Here is a 25,677-nt window from a genome sequence, read left to right on the forward strand (position 1 = left end):
GTCGGGGCTTCTCAACTTACCCTGAACTTCTCTCGATTACCCGGCCGTCTTCATCTTCCTCCGATGCCGTGTCTACATGTTGCAAGACCGGCGTCGCTGTCGGTACAGGCTCATTCTTACCCAAATCGCCTCGCGTCGGGATGCGGTGGTTGGTGACGGTGAAGAGGGAGAAGGATGTCCGCCCGATTGACTGCCAACGTAAAAATAAACATGGAGTAAAAACCATTTTAAAATTACGTTGTTAATGCTCTAAAAACTAAAAATAAAAATCTAGGATTTTGGATTCAAAAATGTGTACTGTTTTAGAGTAGACAGGAGATTCTCTTACCTTACCACAGACCTCTGTGAGATTCGAACGATTCTAACATCAAATTCGATACTCTCAATTTGCACTGCATCCCGTTCATGGTGGTCACTAACATCCGTATCAATTTCGCAAGAAAGTGGTTCCACTGAGTAATGTTGCATAGCTCTTTCCAGTCTATGATAGGTAGCTGGTGCTCAAGCCACTTTTTTAATATCTCCCTTTACACCGCTAGATTACCTTTTCGCCACATTATATAGAAATAATTGTCAACTATAAAAAACACACAGAACTCGATGAAATAACAATGCAATTGTTAAAGATAAATAGTTACGATTTATTCACTCAATTAATCCTACACTTAACCTTACTGTAACCTTACATTCAACCGTTCGAAGGTAATTATTTAAGCTTACTTGTAATTATTTAAAACTAAATCTATGACCTTGCGCGCTGCCTTTTGTCAGTTATCCGGAAATTTCGCCAGCACGGACGAAGATATGTTTCAAATATTTTTATCAATTCCTCCTCAGTTTTCGAGACGCAGTTGGAGGAGAGCTTTTGCATCATGTTAGTCTAGAAAATATGGATATAACGCGGCTGGGGGAACCGGTTGAACCGGTTGTACCGGCCGATATTCACATAAAATGGTCGCATTGAATTTTGGCATCAGTGGACGCAATTTATGCTTCCTGATACGTTTTTTCATGTTCCTCGGGTATTATTTCACTGTTAAGCCGGTTGCATCGACCTCCCCGCCAAGCTAACGCAGCAATGTAGCCACATATCCCTCGGTCTTCATTTTCAACTTCCTTTGGAACCTCAAGCCGCGCTGGGTCTTCAGCCATTCAGAACTAAGCTTTTTTTTCGATGCTCTGTCCGTTGTCAAATAGTGCTAAGATGTTGGAGATGCCGGAACAGGCTCATACGACGTCTACAAACTGCCCCACGGCGTCCGTTTTAGACGCTACGAGGTGCCGTTCTTTGATCGGACACGCTCCTAAACGAAGATGCTTTTTTTTTTGGCCATCGCAGTTAGAGTTCGACTGATAGAAGTGTCAAATTGCATACGTTTGCATGGGTTCATATCTCGAATGGACCGTCCCCCAACGGAAGGACTAACTATGTTGCTACTTGGCACTGAATAAGTCTCGAAATTCTGAATAGGCTGGCATGACCGCGTTGGTACGTTGAACCGTCGAGACTATGGCACATAATAGTATTCATTTAAATGAAATAGTAACGTGTTGTTCAATGCGCTACGAAAAGAATCTAATTCTCGGGATTCATTTGCTTAATAAAAGTCGGTTAGATAATTCGAACCATCGTCGTTTGTTGCAAAATTCTACCACGGATAAGTCTTCCAACTGATTAAGAGGAGAAAATATGTCAAGTTGTCTTTCTTCCAGCAATTTCTCTACCACTTCGTTGAGAAGATCTTTTCCAATCTGCTCGGTAGATTCATATTCAAGCAAACATTGTCCATATGTGTTTGCAACATCTAACAAATCTTTCAAATTGTTTTTAAAAATTTGTTCAATCAAAACATTCCTGTTTACTGTTGCGTTTAATTCTATAAACTTTCTGATAAGAGTTATATTCTTAGTGACGAATGCGTAGTCAAAGGCACTCCAGCCAAAAAGTTCGTCTTTTACGTTGATTGAATCTAGCGACATCTTTCCCAACAATTGGTCGAGGACATCTAAACGTTTATCCATAACAGCCAAATGTAATGGTAAACGCCCAAGAGCATCTGGCTGATCCACAGCTGCAGGACTGTTGTGAAGAATTGCATGTATCTGTTCACCAGATTTATTGAGTACAGCCATGTGCAGTTCACATCGATAACTGCCCCGTAAAACCATTCTATCGAACAAGTCTCGCAATCGAGAAAATTCATCCGTCCAGTATGATTTAGATCGGAAAAAAATATGTGTCCTGTATCGATCCTTGTGATCGAACAGCCAGCAAGCTGCAAAGTAATCCGCAAATATTCGATGACAGAACTGAGGAATAGCATTTCGTACTCCTTGTACTATTCCAGTGAGCTCATTTTTCTTAGAAATGATCTCTAAGCATTGATCGCCATCCCGTAGTTCCGCAGTCGTAAGCAGCTCTGCTCTAGTAGGTTTATCAAACAAAACAAACATTGCCATCAAACAGACCTGTTGTTTGTTCAAAATGTTTTTATATTGCCGTTGTTCATTGACAGAAACGCTTACAGCAATGCTACCAAATTCGTTTGGATCAAACATACTTGTGAAGAGACCTAACCAATCCATTCGACAAGCATTCATAATATATGCCAATACATTGTACTGTAGGACGCTTCTATTCAATATATTATTCCTACGAAAAGCAACGTAATGAAATGCACTCCATCCGTTTGTTGAATTTTCACTCAATGGATCAAATCCTTTGGCAATCAAGCAGTGTAACATGAAAGAACAACCATTTTGAGCCATCCAATGTAATAAGTTTCGCCCTTCATCGTCGATACTGTGCAGGTCGATTGAGTGATCCAGAAGATATTTGAATGCTGGTAGGGATCGTTCATGATACCCAGGATTTAATTTTGGTAATAATCGCATAATCTTCCTGATAAATTCGTTCAAGATAATTGTGTTGGTTTTCCGAACAACGTACGCGATCACTTGTGTACTACCTTCATACACTGCGTAAAATATTAGACGTTCGAGTAGATTTAGTTCACGGAGGAGATCATTTCTATCCTTTGCTTGTGACTTTAAACTGTCTGTGCTTTGTATACAGCAGATTAAGAGATTGGTGTTTACATTCATGGATGGTACGTCATAATTAGCTTGAGCATCACATTGCATATCTTCCATGTCTTCCACTGTGTGAATATTTTGTGCCACGCAGAGTTGTTGAAACAGTAGGATAAATGCTTTCATATTCGTTCTTTTAATAGCACACTGAACAGTCTCAATAATTGTTTCCATTTCAACTTCGTGTGGAAGAGAAACGCTAAACTCATTCACAATTATGATTACAATGTCGAAAGCTCGATACGTTAATGCTACTTCAATCAACGCAATGAAATTGTCTTTTGGAGTCTTCTTGCTTAATTGAAACACAATTTGTTCAAACAATCCATAGATATTATGTCTTACGATTAGTTCTACGATGGATGAATCTTGCAGATCATCAAGGGGCAAGAATATGTCAAGCCGTTTTTCGTCCAGCAAATACTTTGTCACGCTAGTTTGAAAGCGTTCCGAGATCAGTTTGGTATGGTCATGATCCTCTAAACTTTTAAAGCAGGCGTGTGCATGGTTGAATAATTCTTTTAAATTGTTTGCAACTGTTTGCTCAAACAAGACTTTCTCGTCAGCAATCGCTTTACGTTCCAATAGAATGTAGATCCAATCATTGTTTTCATTAGCAAAAGCATAATCTAGGGCACTCCAGCCGAACAGCATATCTTTCACATTGAGTGACTCTACAGACATCTTTTTCAACAACTGATCATTGGTATCGAAACGTTCATCCACAACAGTCAAGTGCAATGGTAAACGTCCAAGCGTGTCTTTTTGATCGACAGCTGCAGGATTGTTGGAAAGAATGTCACATATCTGTTTGAACGATTGATTGAGTATAGCCATGTGCAGTTCACATGGATCGCTGTGCCGTAAAACTATACGATCGAAAAAATACCGTATTTGAGACAATCTGTACGTCCAGTATGATTTAGATCGGAAAAAAGGTTGTGTCCTGTATCGATCCTTGTGATCGAACAGCCAGCAAGCTGCAAAGTAATCCGCAAATATTCGATGACAAAACTGAGGAATACCATTTTGTACTCCTTGTACTATTCCAGTGAGCTCATTTTGCTTAGAAATTATCTCTAAGCATTGATCACCATCCCCTAGTTCCGCAGACGTAAGCAGCTCTGCTCTCGTCGATTTATCAAACAAAACAAACATTGCCATCAAACAGACCTGTTGTTTGTTCAAAATATTCGCATACTGTTTGTGTTGATTGGGAGAAACGCTCACAGCAATGCTACCAAACTGGTTTGGATCAAACGCACTTGTCAAAATATCAAACTCTTCCAAATGACTAGCGTTCAAAAAATATTTCCACGCGTGATTCTTTCGTTCCCTCTCATTCGTTGTGACGACCTTATTAAAAGCAACGTAATGAAATGCACTCCATCCGTTTGTTGAATTTTCACTCAATGGATCAAATCCTTTGGCAACCAAGCAGTGTAACATGAAGAAACAACCATTTTGGGCCGTCCAATGTAGTAAGTTTCGCCCTTCATCGTCAATACTGTGCAGATCGATGGAGTGATCCAGAAGATATTTGAATGCAGGTTCCCTGTTCTCATGACATACATTCTTTACATTTGGAAACAATCGCATAATGTTCCGAATAAGCTCGTTCCGAATGATTGTGTTGGTTTTTCGGACAAGATACATAAGGACCTGTTTGTTACCTGCATCTACTGCGTAAATAAGCAGACGTTCGATTATATCACGTTCAAAGAGGTGGTTATCTCGAAGAAACACGGAATGCTTTAGAATACAGCATGAAGAGGGATAGTTATTTTGATACAAGATAGCTGTGTCACCATCATCTTCAGCATCACATTGCATATCTTCCATGTCTTCCACTGTGTGAATATTGCGCATCGAACAGAGTTGTTGAAAGAGCAGGACAAATCCTTTCATATTTTTTATTTTAATAGCCCACTTAAGGGTTTGAATAAATTTTTCATTATCCACTCCTTTTGGCAGAAAAATAGCTACTTCACTCACAATAGTGATTGCAGTATCGAACGAAGCATGCTTTAATGCTACTTCAAACAACGCAATGAATTTGTCTTCGGGCTTCTTCTCTCTGGATTGTAACACGAAATGTTTAAGCAAATTGTGCATATTATCTTTTACGATTTCCTCTACGACCGAGTTTTGCAGATCAACGCGAGGAATGAATATGTCAAGCCGTTTTTCTTCAAGCAAATAATTGACTACTCTTCGAAGAAGGCTATCCGTGATCATTTTGGTATGTTCATGAGCTTCTAAAAGACGACCGCAGATATGTGCATGATACAATAAATCTCTTAAATTGCTTGCAACTATTTGTTCCAACAATGTTTGCTCATTAACTGTCGCCTTATGTTTTAAAAGAATTTCAATTGTGTTTAATGCTACCAAAGCAAATGCATAATCTAAAGCACTCCAGCCAAAAAGCTCATCTTTTACATTGATTGAATCGTCAGACATCTTTTCCAACAACAGTTCGATGGCATCAAAACATTGCTTCTCAGCAGCTAAGTGTAATGGGAAACGTCCAAGGGCATCTTTCTGATTGATTGCAGCGGGATTGTTCAAAATTATATCATGTACCTGTAGTTTCGATCGATTGAGTATAGCCATGTGCAGTTCACATTGATCACTGTTCCGTAAAACCATTCGATCGAAAAACTCTCGCACATGAGAAAATTCGTCCTTCCAGTACGATCTCGACCGTAAAAAGTTTACTTCCCTGAATCGATCCTTATGACCGAAGAGCCAGCAAGCTGCAAAGTACTCTGCAAAAATTCGATGACTGAACTGAGGAATGTCATCGCGGACACCTAAAATAATTCCAGTCTTTTCATTTCCACGAACTATTTCCTGTAAGAACGTAGGTACTAGAAGTTGTTGCTCGTTGGGCAACAGCTTTTTTCTTGCCTCTTCATCAAACATGGTGCTAATGGCTAATAGTTTAAGCATTTCTTTGCGCTCCTTGTCAGCTGACAAAGTTAATTGCTGCAGAGCCGGAATGAGCGTTGCTGAATCGGTTGTGCCACATTTATCTGTGTTCAATATTCTTAACTTTTGTTCTACAAAATTTGATACTATTTGTAGTTGGTCAATGTGTTGCTGGTCGCTTATCGTTGTTTTGACAGTTCGGCGAGAAAAATCGACATTCTGCTGCAGAATTGGCAGCAGCATCGCAGATCTCATGTGTAGAAACAAGGGTCTAGACATAAGTTCGTTCATGCTTCTTAAATTTAGAGAATACAAAAGATACAACAGGCGATAACGGTCAGTTTTGTTGCACTGTCTCCATTCCGCTGAGCTTTTCCAAAGGTGCTTGTGCATGAGATTTTGTTGATCTATCCGCGAGAACGGGTTTAATTGGTATATCTTGCAGCTATTAAAGGTGTTCTTTAATTCATACATGAAATTGTATGGTCTAGAGGAAAGATACAGCTTTTGAATTCCAGCAAAAGTAGCCAGTTTGCCTAAGAACGCCATCACGAATTCCTTGTAAGCTGGGGCAATTTCATCAAACCCATCAAAAATTAAAACAAATTGTGATGCGTTGAGCTTTTCCGCAAATAATCGCACCACAAGCAATTGTTCTACACTCAGGGTGCTAGTAGCGTCATCGTCGAACGCCACTTTTCCGTCCAAAACTGTTAAAAGTTGAGCGGATTGTTTGGCTTGTTTTCTAATTTCGTTGGATTCATAAAGGGACAGAATGTTTACAGTTGTTGCAAATAGCGTCAATTGGAATAGACGTAAGAGGATCTTTATTGTGGTTGTAGTATCCAGTGATGTGAAGTGAGCTTTCTGCAGTTCGTTAAAATCAGCAGAATAGTTTAAAGCATGCATACGAATCACACACAAAGAAGGATCATTGCGTGATAAGTAAGAAGCAAGCCAGGTGAAATAGGCGGTCTTTCCACACCCAGCATCATCTAAAATGATGTGTACTTTCGATAGCTCATCAAACGTGTTAGTCATTTGCCAGTTGACAGATGTTTGTGAACTAGTGGCTACATCCAACCTTTTAATTATATGTTGACTAAGATCTGGTAAACTATCAAATGGAACTCTGTCAGCAGTGTTTCCAGAAAAGTCAAATCCAAAATTTAATACTTTTTCTCTATTTTCTATTTTTGTTATATCATTATTATATGGTTTCAGAGTACGTGGAATATACCATGAGCTGATCGTTTCAAAGTTTTGTTGATTGATGTTTTCGTTCTCATTTTGATTGATGTTATGACCACACCTATCCAACACTTTGCATAGAATGCTCAACGAATCTTCCCCTCGCACAATCTGCCTCAGAGCTATTGATGTTCCAAACAGACACAACTGTTTATATCGCTCATGCAGCAGTTCCCTTGACTCCATTGTAAGATCATTGACTAGCAAACATTCTTCACACGGATCACCTTCACTGATAACGATGAGTTTCATTTTACTTTCTCTCAAATGTTTCCTTATATTAATCATTAATGTTTGTTCCAATTTGCCAAGAATCGTTATAATAGTACGAGCAGATAAACCAATATCAGAAATAAACTTCAGCACATCAAACAAAACAGTACACAAGCTGTCTTTCGATTGGCTGGCCGAACAGTCCACAATCAGGCAGCTGTAGTCAAGTAGCTCCACCGTTTGTTTCACAATAACTGAACTCATTTTCATGTCAGCTGTGGTACGATATTGATGAATTCCATACAATGATGTTTCACTGACAAATTCATACACTTCAAGGCGCTCGAGAGAGCCCGGCTCTATGGTGATGGATGAATATACATTGCTTTCGCTGCTTAAATACCTCCTTGTAAACTCCTCAATCTTAACATAATTATCGTTTGCTTTGAGTTCGATAAACCTTTTTTTAATGTTTACCAAGTTGATATCATCAAGTGGATTTTCTTTAAGTGCTGTAAGCAGTATGTTTTGCAGGTTTTCAAATTTGTCCTTCTTATCATTTACCCACGGTGGCATCAGCGCAAGTGCTTGCTCCAGCAGCTCTGTATCGCTTTTTGTGCCACCTACTAACACGAACTCTTCACTGAATTGTTGGATCATAGAGTCAATTTTAGCATAAGGGTCATCGCTTCGTGAGTTTGAACAGAATTTTTCAAAACTGCTTGCTATCAAAATATTTGCCCCTTCGGTTTTCTCGGTTGGTGTCTTTGGTTTATCTTTCTTACTACCTAAACTAGTCTGGAGTATCCCAATGAGCGCTTTTCCTGCAGCACTTTGAGGCTGTTCAATCAACTTGAATACACCCGGCTTGATCTTTTCAACGCACGTTGCAATTAAATCACTGTACAGTTGGAAAATATAATGGCAATTTTCGCCATTGATTTCTTTTTGGTCTTTGATATAAGATGCTAGGAATTTTCCTAACACTTCCAAACTAGCTTTTCTTAGCTTGTTTTGTATGGTATTGTTTTCTTGATTTATGACGTAGCACTTTCCACCAATACTTTCTAACAATGGTGAGATGCCATCTGTGGGTTGTGTTGTTTGTTCCAAAATGATCGTAACATTATCATCTACCTTTACGTTGGTACACAGGACGTACTTATAAGACGCTCTCAAAGCGTGTGCACTATCCTCGGATGGATCCGCTCGGCGGTGTTTGAGCTCAAGATACGACGCAAAGTAAGTAAGGATGGAAAAGGGACCCTTTGAGTTAAGTCCACTGAGTAAGTCATGATGTGTAATCGATTTCAACTTCCCTACCGGATCTCTATGTTTAGCTTGAATGTAAACAGTGCCTTTGGGCAGCATTGCGCTTTCGTAGAACAACACTATGTCGTCGAACTTGCCGCCATCCTTGTTTTCCATCGTAATCTCAAATTTGGATAGTTTTCGTTCACAGTGTAGATTGAATGCTCGAAGCAGTATAACCATTCCCAGTTGTAAATGGTAAAACATACCATGATAGGAGGACGTTCCCTTAGCTTCATTATCATCCGATGGTTTTGAGATTTTGCTAGCTGACGGCATCGAGTCATTGTTTGCAACTGTTGTGCTATGGTCAGGTGGCGCTTTTCGTTTTTTCGCTTGATCATCCATGTTTTGATTTTCTGTAAAAATAAATATAATCAACCGGAGGCTTATTGAACAAAATGACGCAATTACAAACCTGGTTTAAATTGAAGCTGAATCGAAGTTGTACAAAAGCACGGTTGGAGTTTTCAAAGATGAGTTTAGCTGTAATGAAAGATACCCTTAGAATTTCTCATTAAGAATAAGGAATAAAAATATCGTTCAACAATCTTTATAAAACAAACGCATTTTAAATTATGCAGCAACAAATCGCTTTGGCACGGCATGGCAAATTGAATTTGGTACACTAAAAGCTTAAACGAATTTTAGTTCCTTTAAGATACAGTGGCTCAGCAAGTAGATGATACTTTTAGCATTTTCGAAGTTTTTTTTTTGCAAGAAGCTTGGCTAGTGCTCAGCCTAAACATGTTGATTGGTGTTTGTGTTAGCAGTCACGCTTAGTCAAGTGTATCAAGCGATTTTGTCGTTCGACGTCATCTATCGGATACCGTGTATCGAAAATATTGATAGCACACGTGATAAAATTGATAGTGACCAAACATTGATACCAGCCGTACTGATGGTACTGCACTTTAGGTTAACCTTAGATACAGATGTACAACAAAAATTGATCAACCAATACCAATTGTCGAATCCAAATAGACCATACTAATTAAAATCAGAATAGATGTGGCAATTGTAAAACTAATATACATGCCAGGCAAATATCGACTATTTTTAATCCCAACAAGTACACACTACACACACATGAAAAACAAAATATGAAAAATACTTCCGAATTGTTCTTATCTGTACTAAAGAAGCAATCTGTGTGGTATATAAATTGTTTAAATTAGTCGATCGAATAGCGTTGCCATGATCGAATCTGGCTGCAATCGAGCTACAATAATTGATTACTAAATATCGTCAAAATCTATTATTAAATATCGAGTCATCACATACACTACACTTAACGAGTCTAGTACTATCAAACTTACCCAGTTGCCCTGACTGATTCAAACAACACACTGTGAGAAGTTGAATGAATGAACTGCCGTGTTCTGAAGGTAAATGAATAAATAAGATTGGCGGGTAATCTTATCGTGATAAGCTTTTGTTCCTACCGTCTTATCCAATCTCATGTGTTGCGGCATCGCTACGAAATCGATACCTGGAATCAGCTCCCCCAAACCTCTCCATATTTCTTTTATATACAGTACTTATCAGTCGGTTGTGCACACCTGATACTTATCAATTATTAATTATTATTATAAAGGAACGCGTTGTCCACATTGCACACACATGGCAAACAACATAGAAAATAATTCCTAATTTAATAAACACGGTGTGTGTGATCAATCGATCTAATAGCATGGTCATGATCGATTGTGGTTACAAAACGGCCGTATTTCTTGACATCTGGAATTTCAAAATTTTCAACATTCTGATTCTGAACTGATCCTCTTCTGCCTTGGCTTAAGTCTTACCTTTACGGTAGATCATAAACGGTCATAGTCGAACATAGTTTTTCCGAGTATTTTATCGTCTCTTCTGGAGTACCCCAAGGCAGCGTACTCAGTCCCCTACATTTTCTACTGTTTATCAACGTTTGTGTAAATCTTCTTCCCCCTGATAGTTGCTAACGACATCAAAATTTTCCTACCAGTGTCTTCGTTAGCTTGTTGTGTGCTTCTACAGGATTACCTCGATTGTTTTAATGTTTGGTGTAACTCTAACGGTCTTATTCTGTCGACGGATTATGTCTCGTCCAATAAGATCAAGCATGGTTACGTTATTTGTGACACTAAGTTCAACAGAAGTACAATTACAAAAGATTTTCGACTATGGATTAACGAGAAACTCTCGTTTCAAGGACATATTGAAAACACCACACATAAGGACATATTGAATGGCCAACAAACTGCTCGATCTCATTTCAGAAGATTCTGAACCTATGTGTCAAAAGTCCCTGTACTGCTGTTTAGTTCGTCCAATACTTGAGAATGCGTCGGTAGCTTGGAGGCCTGCAGGCCTAACACTGATCGATAGGATCGATAGGATTGTATTACCTATTTGATTACAACGTCCCAGTTTCCCAATTCCGCTCCCTTCTTCGTATTTCCTCACCCCATATGTTTCTCTAGTTTATAAGAATAAATTTGGACACACACTAGAGGCCAACAAATTACACCTGTTCTCACTTTCCTCTGAATCTTTATCCGGTTGCTATGGATCGCAATCCATGAGAATGGATCGCAATCAACTACGTCTGAATCGTTTGCAATTACGTCTGAATTGTTTTCAGTTACGTTTGGATTGCTCTCAGCTACCTTTGGATTTTACGGTAGCTCGCGCAAATTTCGTTTTAGCGCACCGTTTATTTAGTGACCGCGGGACACATTTGCACCCCAAGGAAAGAACTAAACAATTAATGCATTCAATTATAAAATCTTATCGTATTTTTTTTATGAAGCTTACATCACCATTCATACGTTTTTGGTTATTAGACCAAGTTTTCCAAACAAACCAGCACAATCTTCTTCTTTTTAGCGTAACGACCTACGTGGTCATTTAGTCTTGTTCAGGGTTTCGAGGTATAGCCGGATATTCCATCTTTAGAATGGAGGAAATCTGTTCTGATGCGTAGAAGCCGACAAATCTGTCAAATGTTGTTCATAGCTCAAAAATTGGTTTTTAACACATATTCTCAATTGGGTTCAAACATAGAACAATACGAAATTGTTGCTTTTCAAATTGTCTGTCATGAGGAGAATCGTGAGGTACGCCGAATGGTCACTAAATAAACTATGCGCCGCATCAAAATTTGCGCGAGCTAACGTAAAATCCAAAGGTAGCTGAGAGCAATCCAAACGTAACTGAAAACGATCCAAACGTAGCTGCAAACGATTCAGACGTAGTTGATTGCGATCCAATCTCATGGATTGCGATCCATAGCAACCGGATAAAGATTCAGAGGAAAGTGAGAACAGGTGTATCTTCAACTAAACAATTCACACTTTTGCATATTATCAGATTATTTTATATCGTTATAAAACCTTCTCGGATTTTCATTTAATATGGATTAATAACTTTATCAACAAGCACCTAAATATTCAATCACTTTGATTTGAATCACTTGTTCAATGGTACCGTGTACGATTAATGACAATTTCGTGTACACAATACCATTGAATTAAGCTAACCGTATGTGTAGATATAAGCTGCAATCTCAATACCATAACCAATGCTCGAAGTAAAGCTCCCGAACGTAGGCAAGATGTTCACGTTCAAGTTTTCCCTTGGTGAATTCAATTACACTTAAACCTGCACCCATTTACAATGGAAAGTGAGCCATAAACGCTTCCACCCAGCCAAGTGTGAGCCGTATCGATTTTCGATTTAAATTTAAACACACAAACACATACAGTCGTTTAAACGCATAGCAATACTTGGACTACAACATCCGGTTCATCATGCAATTGGTAGTAATATCATTTCAAGATGAAAGTGCAAAAGCAAGCACGCAAAAGCATACGCAAATTTGATCGCTCATGAATAATAGCTGCAATGTAATCAAGGAAAGCGTCTTCTGAGAGGAAACGGATTCTTGAGCAAGGTTTATCGGTAAGTGGTTACATACGCATTTGACGTTAGTAATTAATATAAAATAATAATGTCGTAACTGTAAAGTTTGTCCTGCCTTGCGTTTGAAATTGGTTTGATGAGACAACATTTCTAATTTCTTGAATTGACGTAGTCCCTTACACTGCTATTTAAACATAACGGAAACAATGTTTGATATTCGTGTCTCACACTGTGTCACACTATAATTTGTGTCTCACACTGACCTTTTTTTAGCATCATGCCGTTATATTATGAATAAATAAATAAAGTAAACCATCCCATACGCAACAATGTCAAACCACCCCTATCCAATAATACAGATTAAACGACCACCTTTTATCAGCTAGGCAAACAAATCTCGAATGCAACTCCTCCATTATTAGTGGCTATCGTTTTATCATTCTTCATTAAATCACCGGAAATGGGTTCTTCCGGCAAGCGGGAGCAAAAGGGGACAAAGATCCATTGCAACGATGTGTCCGTGTTCTCTGGAGACACACAGGCCATGATTGTGACATTTTTGTCCGGTACCCGTACGATAGAGGATTCGCTCGGAAAGCATCGTGCCAACGAGAACGAACAAGTGACATTCACACTTTAAAGCAGTCACTGGCTGACCGCAGTCACAGTGTGGTGAGTACGGCGGCCAACAAAGCATGAAGTGCTACATATATCTTTGAGGCGAGTGCCACCATCCAGCTCCTTTCCAGTGCTAGCAATAAATTCTTCTGTGGGAAAATGTACGGTGAGGCTGTAGTTTTCCTTAGGGTGGACTCTTTGGAGGGTTTGTTTTTCTGGGTCTGGGAAGTGACTTTTCTACCGTGTAAAGGGAATGTGTTTGTTAAAGATTGGTGCTTTTTTAAAGTAAAACAGTTATTGGTGATGTTTTAAAGTATTTTAAACAACGTTGTGCTTGCATGAGCAATCAGGCTTTTCAGGTGATATTGGCTAGAATGTTAGAAGAATCCACAGACTGTTCGCATTAATGAACACAATTCAATCCCAGAATCGAACGGGCTTCAATTCAATTAAGTCTCATTTTTCAATCACTTTATTTCGGACGATTCTGACAGCAACCGGAAGCAATTATACGCCAAATCCATCATTCCAGCCTTTGTTTGCTCAATCGCACCGTTAGGGATGGCGGGCGGCACCAAATCCTTCCAGGCAGCGTTCCAGTTTGCACTCAAACATTACACGCACGTAACCAAACAGTGCATTGAATTCCACTCAATTACCGTTCGCTGAAGGTGAAGCCCGTGTAATTGGTGGGCACCAATGCTCTCGAATGAACAAAAGCTACTCCATGCCCTTTGCCACTCAATGCATTGCATTCTATTGTGTGCTTTCTATCGAAGCTTCTGGTCCGAGGAAGCAACAAGTTGATGGGAAACAAATTTAATTATGCTATATTGCACTGTGGTTTGCAGTGAGTGTCTTCCTTTTATTCGTGGTAGAAGCAGCATACACTCTACTAGTATAATTTGGGCCGATAGGGCCAAAAACCCAATTGGGAAAATGGAGCATAATGCATTCAGCAGTTGTAGTGGCATGATTCGATAGAACGATCCCCCTTGCTAAAAGGAAATAAAGCTATTCCAACAGTACGATTGTGACTGTTTGAGAAGGGGTTGGGTCGTCCGTCTTGGGTTGTTCCCAGCACGTCAGGGCAATTAACCCGTAACGGTGCTCTCGTCGAAGCGAGGACGATTGGAAGCAACTCTGATCCTTTCGATCCCAAAGCCAACCAAATAAATAAGGCTTATTTCATTGGCTGTGAGAAGTTCAATTTATTGCTCATTTTTAATTCGCGAGCCCTTCTCGCAACGCGTGCTATTGTAGCGATGCGTAATTTACACTTACGTGAGAAGGCCGGCCTAACATTTTTCCTTACTTCCTAAACTAACTTAGTTTCCTAATTAAATAATTAAACCTAAAATTCTACCTTACTAATCCTTAAATAATTATATGACCCAACTTCTATTCTTGCTATGCTATGCTACATAATTCGATTCATTTCTTGCTATTAATTAATCCAAATTAATCCTAACGCTCCTACGCTTATCCCTTATTACTTCCTATGCTCTCTATTGTCGCTTACTTCCGTAAGCAAGATAGGATACGCTTACGCGCGCATCTCGGGCATTGCTCTTCCGAAAAGAGCAATTCGAGAGCGGCGCGCCGTTGAACCGATCCTAGCCGTTCGCTCATTCCTAGCTTGCCCTCTCCTTCTAACATGCCATTCGGCCACGTTTAGCCTCTCTCTCTCATCCTAGCCTCCTGAGAGTGGCACATCGTTAGACCAGAGGAGTCAAACTAGTAGGGGGTGGCGAACCACTACCGGGCTAGTACAAATATTATATTTTCGTCAGCGACATTCTTTCCCCTGTAATTCCTCGTAGAGGGGTTACATTACTAAGCTGACGAAACTATGATTTTGTAATTTATTCCTCCCTACGAACTTCTAACCTAGCTACCTTCACCGCTGGACGCTTCAGTGTTGTTTTACCTACTTTTATTGTTACTGAACGAACTTGTTTATCGTGCCCTTCGTGAATTTCCGTGACTATTCCCTTAAACCATTTTCCGCGGGTCTGCTCATCAGGGAATGTTACAATATCGTTTACGCGTAGTGGCTTCACCGGACTCAACCATTTTTCTCTCTTGACTAGTCGAGGTAGAAATTCCTTTATCCACCTAGACCAATATTGTTGAGCGATATATTGCGATTTCTTCCACCCTCTCTTTAGTGCATCGGTATCCGTTATGTTACCCTGAGTAGGTTCCGCTTCTCCAGAACACCCTATTAAAAAATGGCTCGGAGTGAGGGGTTCGTCATCCTCGTGATCGAGGGGGATGTGGGTTAGAGGTCTATTATTTATCATAAATTCGATCTCTATCAGAGCACTTCTTAAAATATGCTCAGGGTATGGCTCATGACTAATCGAAAGCAGACTCTTCACTTCTTGTACCATGCGTTCCCATGCTCCGCCGAAATGTGGTGACGCGGGTGGATTGAAATGAAATTCTATTCCCTCCGTAGCGCATTTTTCTTGCAAAATTCCCATTTCACGGCATGCTCCCACAAAATTCGTTCCGTTATCGCAATACAAGTAGCCCACCTTTCCCCGTCTATGTTGCATTGAGCGCAGGCATATAAGAAACGAACTTGTGCTAAGATCATTTGCAAGTTCCAAGTGCACGGCTCTAGTAGTGAGGCATGTAAATAGTGCACACCAACGTTTTTCAGTTCGCCGTCCTATCGATACCGTTAGTGGCCCAAAATAATCTGCACCCGTGTGTGTGAAAGGTTTAATAAATGGTGCTGTTCTACAAGCTGGTAAGGCTGCCATCAAGGGCGCTTGGGGTTTAGCACGGTCGTTTCTACACCGTTGGCAATTTGTTACCACCTTTTTCAGCGCTGCTCTTAAATCAATAACCCAAAAACGCTGACGAATTGCTGCTATGACTGTTTCCGGTTTTTTATGCCAATATTTTTCATGGTAGTAACGAAGAATAAGTGTAGTTATGTAGTTATTTTTCGGAAGTATTATCGGTCTCTTGGTTTCTTCGCCTAAGAATTGTACTCTTGTCAGACGACTCTCAGCCCTCATTACTTTTTCTTTGTCTAGAGTAGGACAAAGGGTTCTTAATGGGCTCTTATTGGGAATGGGATGTCCTGCAGACAGCAGCACCATCTCTTCATTGAACCCTTCCCATTGGGCCTTTTTGAGTAATATTTTTTCCGCCGAGTCCAATTCCTCCTTTGTTATAATGGGAGACCATGACTCGAGTTTTGCCTTAGCTTTTAACCAATCGAAATATTTTAGACAAACAGCAAGAGATTTTCGTAGCTTGAGCCACCTTGATGACCAATCTACGTTAATAACACTCCAATCTAATTTGTTGACTGTTTTAGCTGTGCAACTGTGTCGCATTTCCTCCATAGTTACCACTTCTATCTTTTCTGTTGAGTGTTTATAATTGTTTTTTAGGAATGCAGGCCCTTTAAACCATATTGATGGTCCGTTAGTGACCTTAGTGGCTTCGTCTGCTGGGTTTTCCTTTGTACCTATCCAATGCCATTGATTCGAGCAGCTTCGATTTAAAATTTCCCCGATCCTTAGAGCTACGAATTGTTTATATTTTCTTGGTTCCGAGGTGATCCACGCTAGCACTGTCTTCGAATCAGTCCAAAAAAGTGCTCCATCTAATTCCATCCTCATTTCCTTTAAAACAGTTTCTGCTAGTCTGGCCCCTAGAACTGCTGCTTGCAGCTCCAGGCGTGGGATCGACAGGGGTTTTGTGGGTGCAACGCGGGATTTAGCAGCTACGAGACTAATATCAACCCCCTTTTTGTGCGTGGTGCGTAAATACGCCACTGCTGCAAACGCCTTTTCAGATGCGTCTACAAATACGTGAAGCTCACGCCTTAGCACCTCTGATACCGATGAGTAGCATCTGGGAATGTTAATTGTCTCCACTTCCTTCATCCTTACCACCCATTCCTGCCATCTCCTTTGCAGCTCCGCCGGCAACTTATCATCCCAATCCAATCCTTGCCTCCAGATGTCTTGCATTAATATTTTTGATTCTACCACGTAGTTAGCAATTAATCCCAAGGGGTCATAAATTTTCATTGTGTTTGATAGTAATATTCTTTTAGTGGCATTCCCTCCTGTTTCTATTAAGCCTTTTATTATATACTTAAGTGAGTCCCTTTCTCTATCCCACCACTGACCGAGGATTTTATCATATGTGTTGTCTGATTCACATATTTTCATCAGGTTGGAGTCACTCACTCTCTCTTTAGGTAGACTTTCCAATACTTTAACTGAGTTCGATAAAAAATTTCTGATATAGAATTTCGCTTCATCGTGTATATTTATCACTTCCTTTGTTCTCTTGATCGCCAATTCATCAGAATCGAAACTGTCTAGATAATCATCCACATAATGGTTGCGGACAATTGCAATCGCTGCTTCCGGATACCTCGTTTGAAAAAGTGCTGCATTTTCGTTCTTAACGAACTGGGCGCATGCGGGGGAGCATGTTGCCCCGAAGGTCATTACCTTCATTTCGAAAATTTGTGGTTTATCATTTGGGTTGCTACGATAAAGAAATCTTTGAGCACAACGGTCCTCCTGCCTTATGCCCACTTGGTGAAACATTTCCTTGATGTCACCTGAAATGCCCACGCGTCCCTCTCTAAAGCGGATCAGTATGCCGAAAAGAGATGCAACTGCATCAGGTCCGGACAGCAATTGTGAATTAAGTGATATGCCATTATTTTTTGCTGCAGCATCAAATACAAGTCTCGGTTTAGGTTTGGGCTTGTTGTAATTTATTACAGCAAAGTGCGGTATGTAATTTAGTTTGGGGTTATGTTCATCTTTCAACAGATTGTTCCCTTCGATCGCTTGAGCGTATCCCTTTTGACAATATGCAGCTATCTCTTCGTGATACCATTTCTTTAGTATCGCGTCTCTTTCCATCTTCCTTTCTAAACATTGCAGTCTTCTTAGTGCTTGAGCGAAGCTTTCCGGGAGTCTGATCTCATCTCTTTTCCATAGTAGACCTATTTCATACCCGTTCTTCGTTTTATTTAATGTTTCCTTCATTAGTATTTTTGCTCTCTCTTCTTCTTTTGATTGAGGCAAGTTGGTGACGAGCTTAACACCGAACTCTTCGGTAGAAAAATACCCTTTCATTAGATCCGCCATTGTTTTTTCTTCTTTGCCATTCTCCATGAGAGAAAACAATCTTTCCTGTTTTGATTTTGAACTACTTGCTCCTAGTAATACCCACCCCAGGTGGGTTTGCATAGCTATTGGTCCTCCCGCGCGTCCTAATTTGGTGCGTAATGCACACATGAGGTGAGCATGTGGTAACCCGATAATTATTTTGGGTAGTCCATCGCGATAGCTTGCTAAATGAATTCCCTTTAAATGCCGATATTTTCTTTTAAGCGCTGCTCCATCAACGGTTTGTTTTGGTAGCTCCATTGACTCTACTGTTCTCAGGCCATCAAGGTTAATAAATTTTCCAGACTGGTCCTTAATCAAAATGGACACAGTTTGGCTGCCTGGTTCCTCCTGAATGGATCCGTTTGTCCAAGCCAAAGAAAATGGCCGAGGTGATCCCTCCACTTGCAGTTCTTCTTTGAGATCGCGTAAAATCAAACTTGCGGAAGACCCTGAGTCCATAAAGGCAAAGGTCTCAAGTTCATTATCCCCGTGGCGAATGGTCACAGGTATAATTTGAAAGTATATTTCAGGTAATTCCGGTTCCTTGTGAATGTTTAAATTTTCCGTGCGTACCGGTGTAGTTGGATCCTGGATTGAAATGCGATGGAGCAAGGTGTGGTGTCTTCCCCGACAACCATATTGCCTGCATTGCGGAGGCAAATAACAACTATGTGCATCGTGGTTAGTTTGATTGCAACAGTTAACACAGATGCGCATACGTCTCACGGTTTCCCATCTTCGTTCTATTGGCATATTTTTAAATTCTTGGCAATCAGTGGCTCTGTGATCATAGCCACAAATGAGGCATCTAAATCGAGATCTAGGAGGTGGATTGTTATAAGAGCTGTTTCGTTGCTGCGGTCGAGTATCGCGATTGACAGATTGAATATTATGTGGGAGCCTTTGAGAATTGTCTTGTTTCTTAGTGGTTTCGGCTGTTAGCATTATTGCTAACTCTTCCGTAGGCTTCAACCATGTGGCAAAATCTTTCAATGTTTTTATCTTATTTTTCCCAGTTTTTCTATTATCATCTTGGAGGTGCATGTACCACCTTTCCTTTATATTAGGTGGAAGTCTTTGTGCTAAGTCTTTCAAGAGGCGTTGGTCGTTGAGGTATTCTTCTTGATCTAGCGTTACCATGTTCACCACAAGGTTGTTTAAGGCGTGCATGAAAGCTGTGATTGACTTCGGCCTTTGCATTGTAGGATTCTCTACGTTCATTAATTCCTTCAACAGCGCGTTGTAAATCAAATCGGGCGCTCCAAATTCTTGCTCTAGACGCTTTATAATTAAATCGACGTTCTGCGCATCGAGCATTAATCCGCCTACGCACGTCGCGGCTTCCCCCTTTAATGATCTTTGTAGGCGAGTTAGATTTTCCAAATCGGAAAATTTTCCTTCCGAAGAAGTTTTATCATAAATGGATTTAAAATGCGTCCATTTTTTAAAATCCCCGTCGAAAATCGGAAGCTCCATCAAAGAGTCCTTTGTTGCGCGCTCCTTCAATGCGTCAACCATTCCCCTGATAAGCACTTCGGAAACCGAGCTAGAGTTGTTTGCCGATGCGCTTGTCGATGCAACATTCCCTTCTTGCGTCTCGCGTTTTTGTGGTTTATCTCTTTTCTGCTTTTTTAATTCTGTTTGTAGCTCTAGCATTTGCGCAGCTAGTCTAGCAATATTGGGGTTCGTTTCCTCCAAGTCGCTTATCTTGGTTTCGAGTCGCTTTTGCATTTCGACCTGCATTTCTATAACTCGCAGCATTTCCGCGCGATCTTCCTTCATTTTGACTATCTCCTCCCTTAAATGCCCTAGCTCATTTTCTTCCCCTCCCTCAAAAAGTACAATTTTCTCCTTAGAATTGGCCATTTTACTCACGATTTCGCAGTATTACGCTTCGCTGGTGTTACTAGGCTTGTAACAATGTTGACGTTACGCTGCCGCTGCTCTGCTACCGCTGCTCTGCTACCGCTGCTCTGCTACCGCTGCTCTGCTACTGCTGCTCTGCTACTGCTGCTCTGCTGCTGCTGCTCTCCTGCTGCTGTTGCACTTCTCACTTGACCGGGAATGGCGTCCTCCGGTTGCTGCTCGGGCGGGTGGCCCTTCTTCCTTCCTCGTTGGCCGGGAATGGCTTCCTCCGGCTTTCACTTCACTGCACTTCACTTCACTGCATTAACCAGGAATGGCGTCCTCCGGATTGCGGCTTGGGCGGGTGGCCCTTCTTCCTTCCTCGTTGGCCGGGAATGGCTTCCTCCGGCTTTCACTTCACTGCACTTCACTTCACTGCGCTGGCCGGGAATGGCGTCCTCCGGATAGCGGCTTGGGCGGGTGGCCCTTCTTCCTTCCTCGTTGGCCGGGAATGGCTTCCTCCGGCTTTCACTTCACTGCACTTCACTTCACTGCGCTGGCCGGGAATGGCGTCCTCCGGATAGCGGCTTGGGCGGGTGGCCCTTCTTCCTTCCTCGTTGGCCGGGAATGGCTTCCTCCGGCTTTCACTTCACTGCACTTCACTTCACTGCGCTGGCCGGGAATGGCGTCCTCCGGTTGCGGCTTGGGCGGGTGGCCCTTCTTCCTTCCTCGTTGGCCGGAAATGGCTTCCTCCGGCTTTCACTGCACTTCACTCTGGTTCACTGCGCTGGCCGGGAATGGCGTCCTCCGGATAGCGGCTTGGGCGGGTGGCCCTTCTTCCTTCCTCGTTGGCCGGGAATGGCTTCCTCCGGCTTTCACTTCACTGCACTTCACTTCACTGCGCTGGCCGGGAATGGCGTCCTCCGGATAGCGGCTTGGGCGGGTGGCCCTTCTTCCTCGTTGGCCGGGAATGGCGTCCTCCGGCTTTCACTTCACTGCACTTTACTTCACTGCGCTGGCCGGGAATGGCGTCCTCCGGATAGCGGCTTGGGCGGGTGGCCCTTCTTCCTCGTTGGCCGGGAATGGCGTCCTCCGGCTTTCACTTCACTGCACTTTACTTCACTGCGCTGGCCGGGAATGGCGTCCTCCGGCTGGCTCGTGCCAGGAATGGGGTCCTCCGGCTGGCTCGTCCTTCCTTCCTTCCGTGCCGGGGATGGCGTCCTCCGGCTGGCTCGTGCCGGGAATGGGGTCCTCCGGCTGGCTCGTCCTTCCTTCCTTCCGTGCCGGGAATGGCGTCCTCCGGCTGGCTCGTGCCGGGAATGGGGTCCTCCGGCTGGCTCGTCCTTCCTTCCTTCCGGGCCGGGAATGGTGTCCTCCGGCTGGCTCGTGCCGGGAATGGGGTCCTCCGGCTGGCTCGTCCTTCCTTCCTTCCGTGCCGGGAATGGTGTCCTCCGGCTGGCTCGTGCCGGGAATGGGGTCCTCCGGCTGGCTCGTCCTTCCTTCCTTCCGTGCCGGGAATGGTGTCCTCCGGCTGGCTCGTGCCGGGAATGGGGTCCTCCGGCTGGCTCGTCCTTCCTTCCTTCCGTGCCGGGAATGGCGTCCTCCGGCTGGCTCGTGCCGGGAATGGGGTCCTCCGGCTGGCTCGTCCTTCCTTCCTTCCGGGCCGGGAATGGTGTCCTCCGGCTGGCACGGAACCTTCTCTTGCTCTGGGTCTTAAGGTAGAGTTACTATCCTCTCTGGAGCCACCAATGTTCCCAGCACGTCAGGGCAATTAACCCGTAACGGTGCTCTCGTCGAAGCGAGGACGATTGGAAGCAACTCTGATCCTTTCGATCCCAAAGCCAACCAAATAAATAAGGCTTATTTCATTGGCTGTGAGAAGTTCAATTTATTGCTCATTTTTAATTCGCGAGCCCTTCTCGCAACGCGTGCTATTGTAGCGATGCGTAATTTACACTTACGTGAGAAGGCCGGCCTAACATTTTTCCTTACTTCCTAAACTAACTTAGTTTCCTAATTAAATAATTAAACCTAAAATTCTACCTTACTAATCCTTAAATAATTATATGACCCAACTTCTATTCTTGCTATGCTATGCTACATAATTCGATTCATTTCTTGCTATTAATTAATCCAAATTAATCCTAACGCTCCTACGCTTATCCCTTATTACTTCCTATGCTCTCTATTGTCGCTTACTTCCGTAAGCAAGATAGGATACGCTTACGCGCGCATCTCGGGCATTGCTCTTCCGAAAAGAGCAATTCGAGAGCGGCGCGCCGTTGAACCGATCCTAGCCGTTCGCTCATTCCTAGCTTGCCCTCTCCTTCTAACATGCCATTCGGCCACGTTTAGCCTCTCTCTCTCATCCTAGCCTCCTGAGAGTGGCACATCGTTAGACCAGAGGAGTCAAACTAGTAGGGGGTGGCGAACCACTACCGGGCTAGTACAAATATTATATTTTCGTCAGCGACATGGGTGCTAAAGGGCGTTTGCCTGAAATATGGTTATCTAGGTTCTAGTTTATTCTTATTGTTATGCCATTATGATACCCATCGTACCGAAAGCGCTCGGGCTCGGCTCCATGAGTTTGAATCATTACACAAATGCGAGCTCCATTTATGCTTCAGATCACGTCAGTTTTTTGCGCACCACTAGGCTGTATTATGCATTTCATTTGCCAAGTCTGGTTTTATTTTCCTATTCACACAGGCCTGTTGAACGTTGTACGATTTGATGGGCATGGATACGAATAGAGGGCTCGTCTCATGGGTGGTATTAATTTTTAGATGAATTCAATTACTCTATTCATATAAGTTATGCAACCAAATCGTAACAAATATCAATAAATGTATCCCTTCGAAGAAAATTCGAGGAATTGAGTGTGTTTTATTAGAATCTAGATGCTAAAGGTGAAGACCCTTTAAAGTAGAATCTTGCAATGGTGATGAATAGTGACGCTATTGAATCTAAAAGAGATTGAAAAGAGTATATATCTGATCATTACGTACACAGTAAATTTTCTCATCCAGCTTCAGTAAAGTTTTTTTCACTGAAACGATCGAATTATGGAATATTTTACTGATTTTCAGCACAATTACCATGTTTTTACTGATTTTCAGTAAAAAAATTTACTGAATGCATTTCAATAATACGCATTTTACTGAAAATCCGCAAAAATCAGTCTCAAATTAGTTGTGTTACTGTATAACAAAGTAAAAGTAAAAGTAAAACAAATGACTGAAAATGCAGCAATTCATTCTTGCAAATCGACCTGACAGTCAGAACATCAAAACAAAACAACACGGTGTCTTCTTGCTCGTGATGTGCAAAAAAATGATTTGGTAGACGCTTACAGGCAATTCGATAAAAATTCAGGTGAGTTTTCGGCTTGCTCGGTTAATTTGAATGAATTGGCAGCCGGTTGGTGTGTACAATCTTGGTTACAATTCACCGTGCGTGCTGAAATTTCGTGTCGTCTGTGAGCGCTTACTTAACCACCCAAAAGTGTTGCGGCAAAATACGGTTCAAAAACTATATCGAACAATATAAAACATGGATAAACATGGACTGTTGGACTGGCTGTCTATGCGCATCGATAAAAACTCAATTGGAAAGAAATATTTATTCGTATCGAAATATTTCGTCACTTATTAATCGGTACCAATTGCTGAAAAAATAGTAATATGATAACAACTTTACTGTGATTTCAGTAAACGAGCTGTCGTTTTGGTGAGCACTCAACAATACTGAATGATTTAGTAAACATACTTTCAACTGAAAGAATGAAGGAATCTTCAGCTGAGAAAATTCAGTAAAATATTACTCAACTTCAGTAACAAAAGTTTTCTGTGTACAACTCGTACCGTTGTTGCAGTTTTTTGAGTACTACAAAGAATATTTTCAACCTAAGCAAAGAGCTGTTTAAGTTGGATCTTGAAATTGGGGAAAAAATGGTTTTAAACATAAAAATAAAAACATTATAGTAGCACGTAAGTAAGAGGCAATTGCTTAAAATGTGCTGAAATAAAGTTGTATTCATTTGTCATTTAAGTTAGTGTTTTAAAATTGCCAAGGATGTTTTGAGAAGCGAAATAATTCCATTGATGGAAAAATATGCATTTTATAAATCTTTTTATCTGTTTCTTGAATTATAGTTTGTTTTTTTTTGTACTTGATTATGGTTTTATATGATAAATGAAGGATATTTTTCAGCGAATGTTTCGCTTTCATTATCAAAACCGAGTAAAGATGTAGATAGTTTTTATTTGAATTCAAACCAACTTAACATCTAATATTAATCATAATGTATGATTCTGGTTATATTACCTCAATGTAAATGAAAGACCAGCTATTTGCTGCTAATTGTAACCTACAACAGGATTACTATTCACTAACCTGATACAATTTAAACATTACATTACAAAATTGTCATGTTTTACATAGGATATTTAAAGTTAGAGCTAAAGCTCAGATTCTTTCAGATTTTCACGTGGAATTCCAGATTCAACATTTAAAACTGGGTACCATCTTTACCACGTTAGCACGTACACAACATACGCTCTGATTTTTCCACAAGCTCATACATTTCTTTCCCACATAGTTCGGTTATGACACCCGTTCTCCCCCCCTCTCTAATGGTCATTTTAAAAAGGAAACACTTTAAACTCCCTGGGAAACGAGTTAACTTTGCCTCCAAACGTTCACTTTATGGCCGTTAAAGCCAATTCCCGCAAAGACATTCTAGCAGTGGCAGCAAAATGAAGCCAACGGAAACTAGCCCGACATTGATTCTACCGGATCCCGTTCCATTTACGCTACGATTCCATTGTGCCCTCCCCCAAGTGGCCAAGCACCGTTCGAAGAAGTGTAATGGAAATAATTCATCCATATTTTTTGTGAGCTATCCATCGTTCGCCGGCAACCATCATCCCATTGCGCTTCGCCTTTTTCAATCTCTTCGCACCAGCCCCCCCCCTCCCTTGCACGGCAGCTTCTTCGAGCACCGACATCATAAGGATTAAGATGCAAGTGGGGTATTATTTCGGAATCTGAGCGCACGTGCTCTTATAGCGGATTTTGCCTTCGCCGGAATCGCCGGTTGCCTATTGGCTTTATCTTGGCCACTGCCAGCAGCACTGAGCTGAGCAGCACTTTTAGCGCTTAAGAACGCGCCAAAGAATGCGGCAAAATGGGCGCTCGGTGCAAACTGGAGCAGATTTGGCCTCCCGCGCCAAAGTAGCCGATTGAGACGTCGGGCCAAAGTTTTTGGGGCACGGGAACTGGATGGGAGACAAATGCGGCCGAAGAACTATCTCAGCGACAGCGAATAGCTTTG

At 41.6% G+C, this 25,677-nt stretch overlaps 2 protein-coding genes across 2 annotated transcripts; both read right to left on the bottom strand.

The window, feature by feature from the left end:
* Nucleotides 1–922: 922 nt before the first annotated feature.
* LOC133393577 (uncharacterized) lies at nt 923–9,471 on the bottom strand. Its single transcript, XM_061659088.1, has 2 exons — nt 9,221–9,471; nt 923–9,161 (listed from the first exon to the last, which is right to left on the bottom strand). Exon 2 carries the CDS (start codon nt 9,148–9,150, stop codon nt 1,591–1,593), a length of 7,560 nt encoding a protein of 2,519 aa, XP_061515072.1. The 5' UTR covers nt 9,151–9,161; nt 9,221–9,471; the 3' UTR covers nt 923–1,590.
* A 6,889-nt stretch (nt 9,472–16,360) lies between these two features.
* On the bottom strand, nt 16,361–20,360 carry LOC133394080 (uncharacterized). The gene is made up of 2 exons (XM_061662726.1): nt 17,247–20,360; nt 16,361–16,375 (listed from the first exon to the last, which is right to left on the bottom strand). Exons 1-2 carry the CDS (start codon nt 20,358–20,360, stop codon nt 16,361–16,363), a joined length of 3,129 nt encoding a protein of 1,042 aa, XP_061518710.1.
* Between the last annotated feature and the right edge of the window lie 5,317 nt (nt 20,361–25,677).

The sequence above is a fragment of the Anopheles gambiae genome, chromosome 3 (assembly GCF_943734735.2).
Source record: "Anopheles gambiae chromosome 3, idAnoGambNW_F1_1, whole genome shotgun sequence".
NCBI classification, from domain to species: domain Eukaryota; kingdom Metazoa; phylum Arthropoda; class Insecta; order Diptera; family Culicidae; genus Anopheles; species Anopheles gambiae.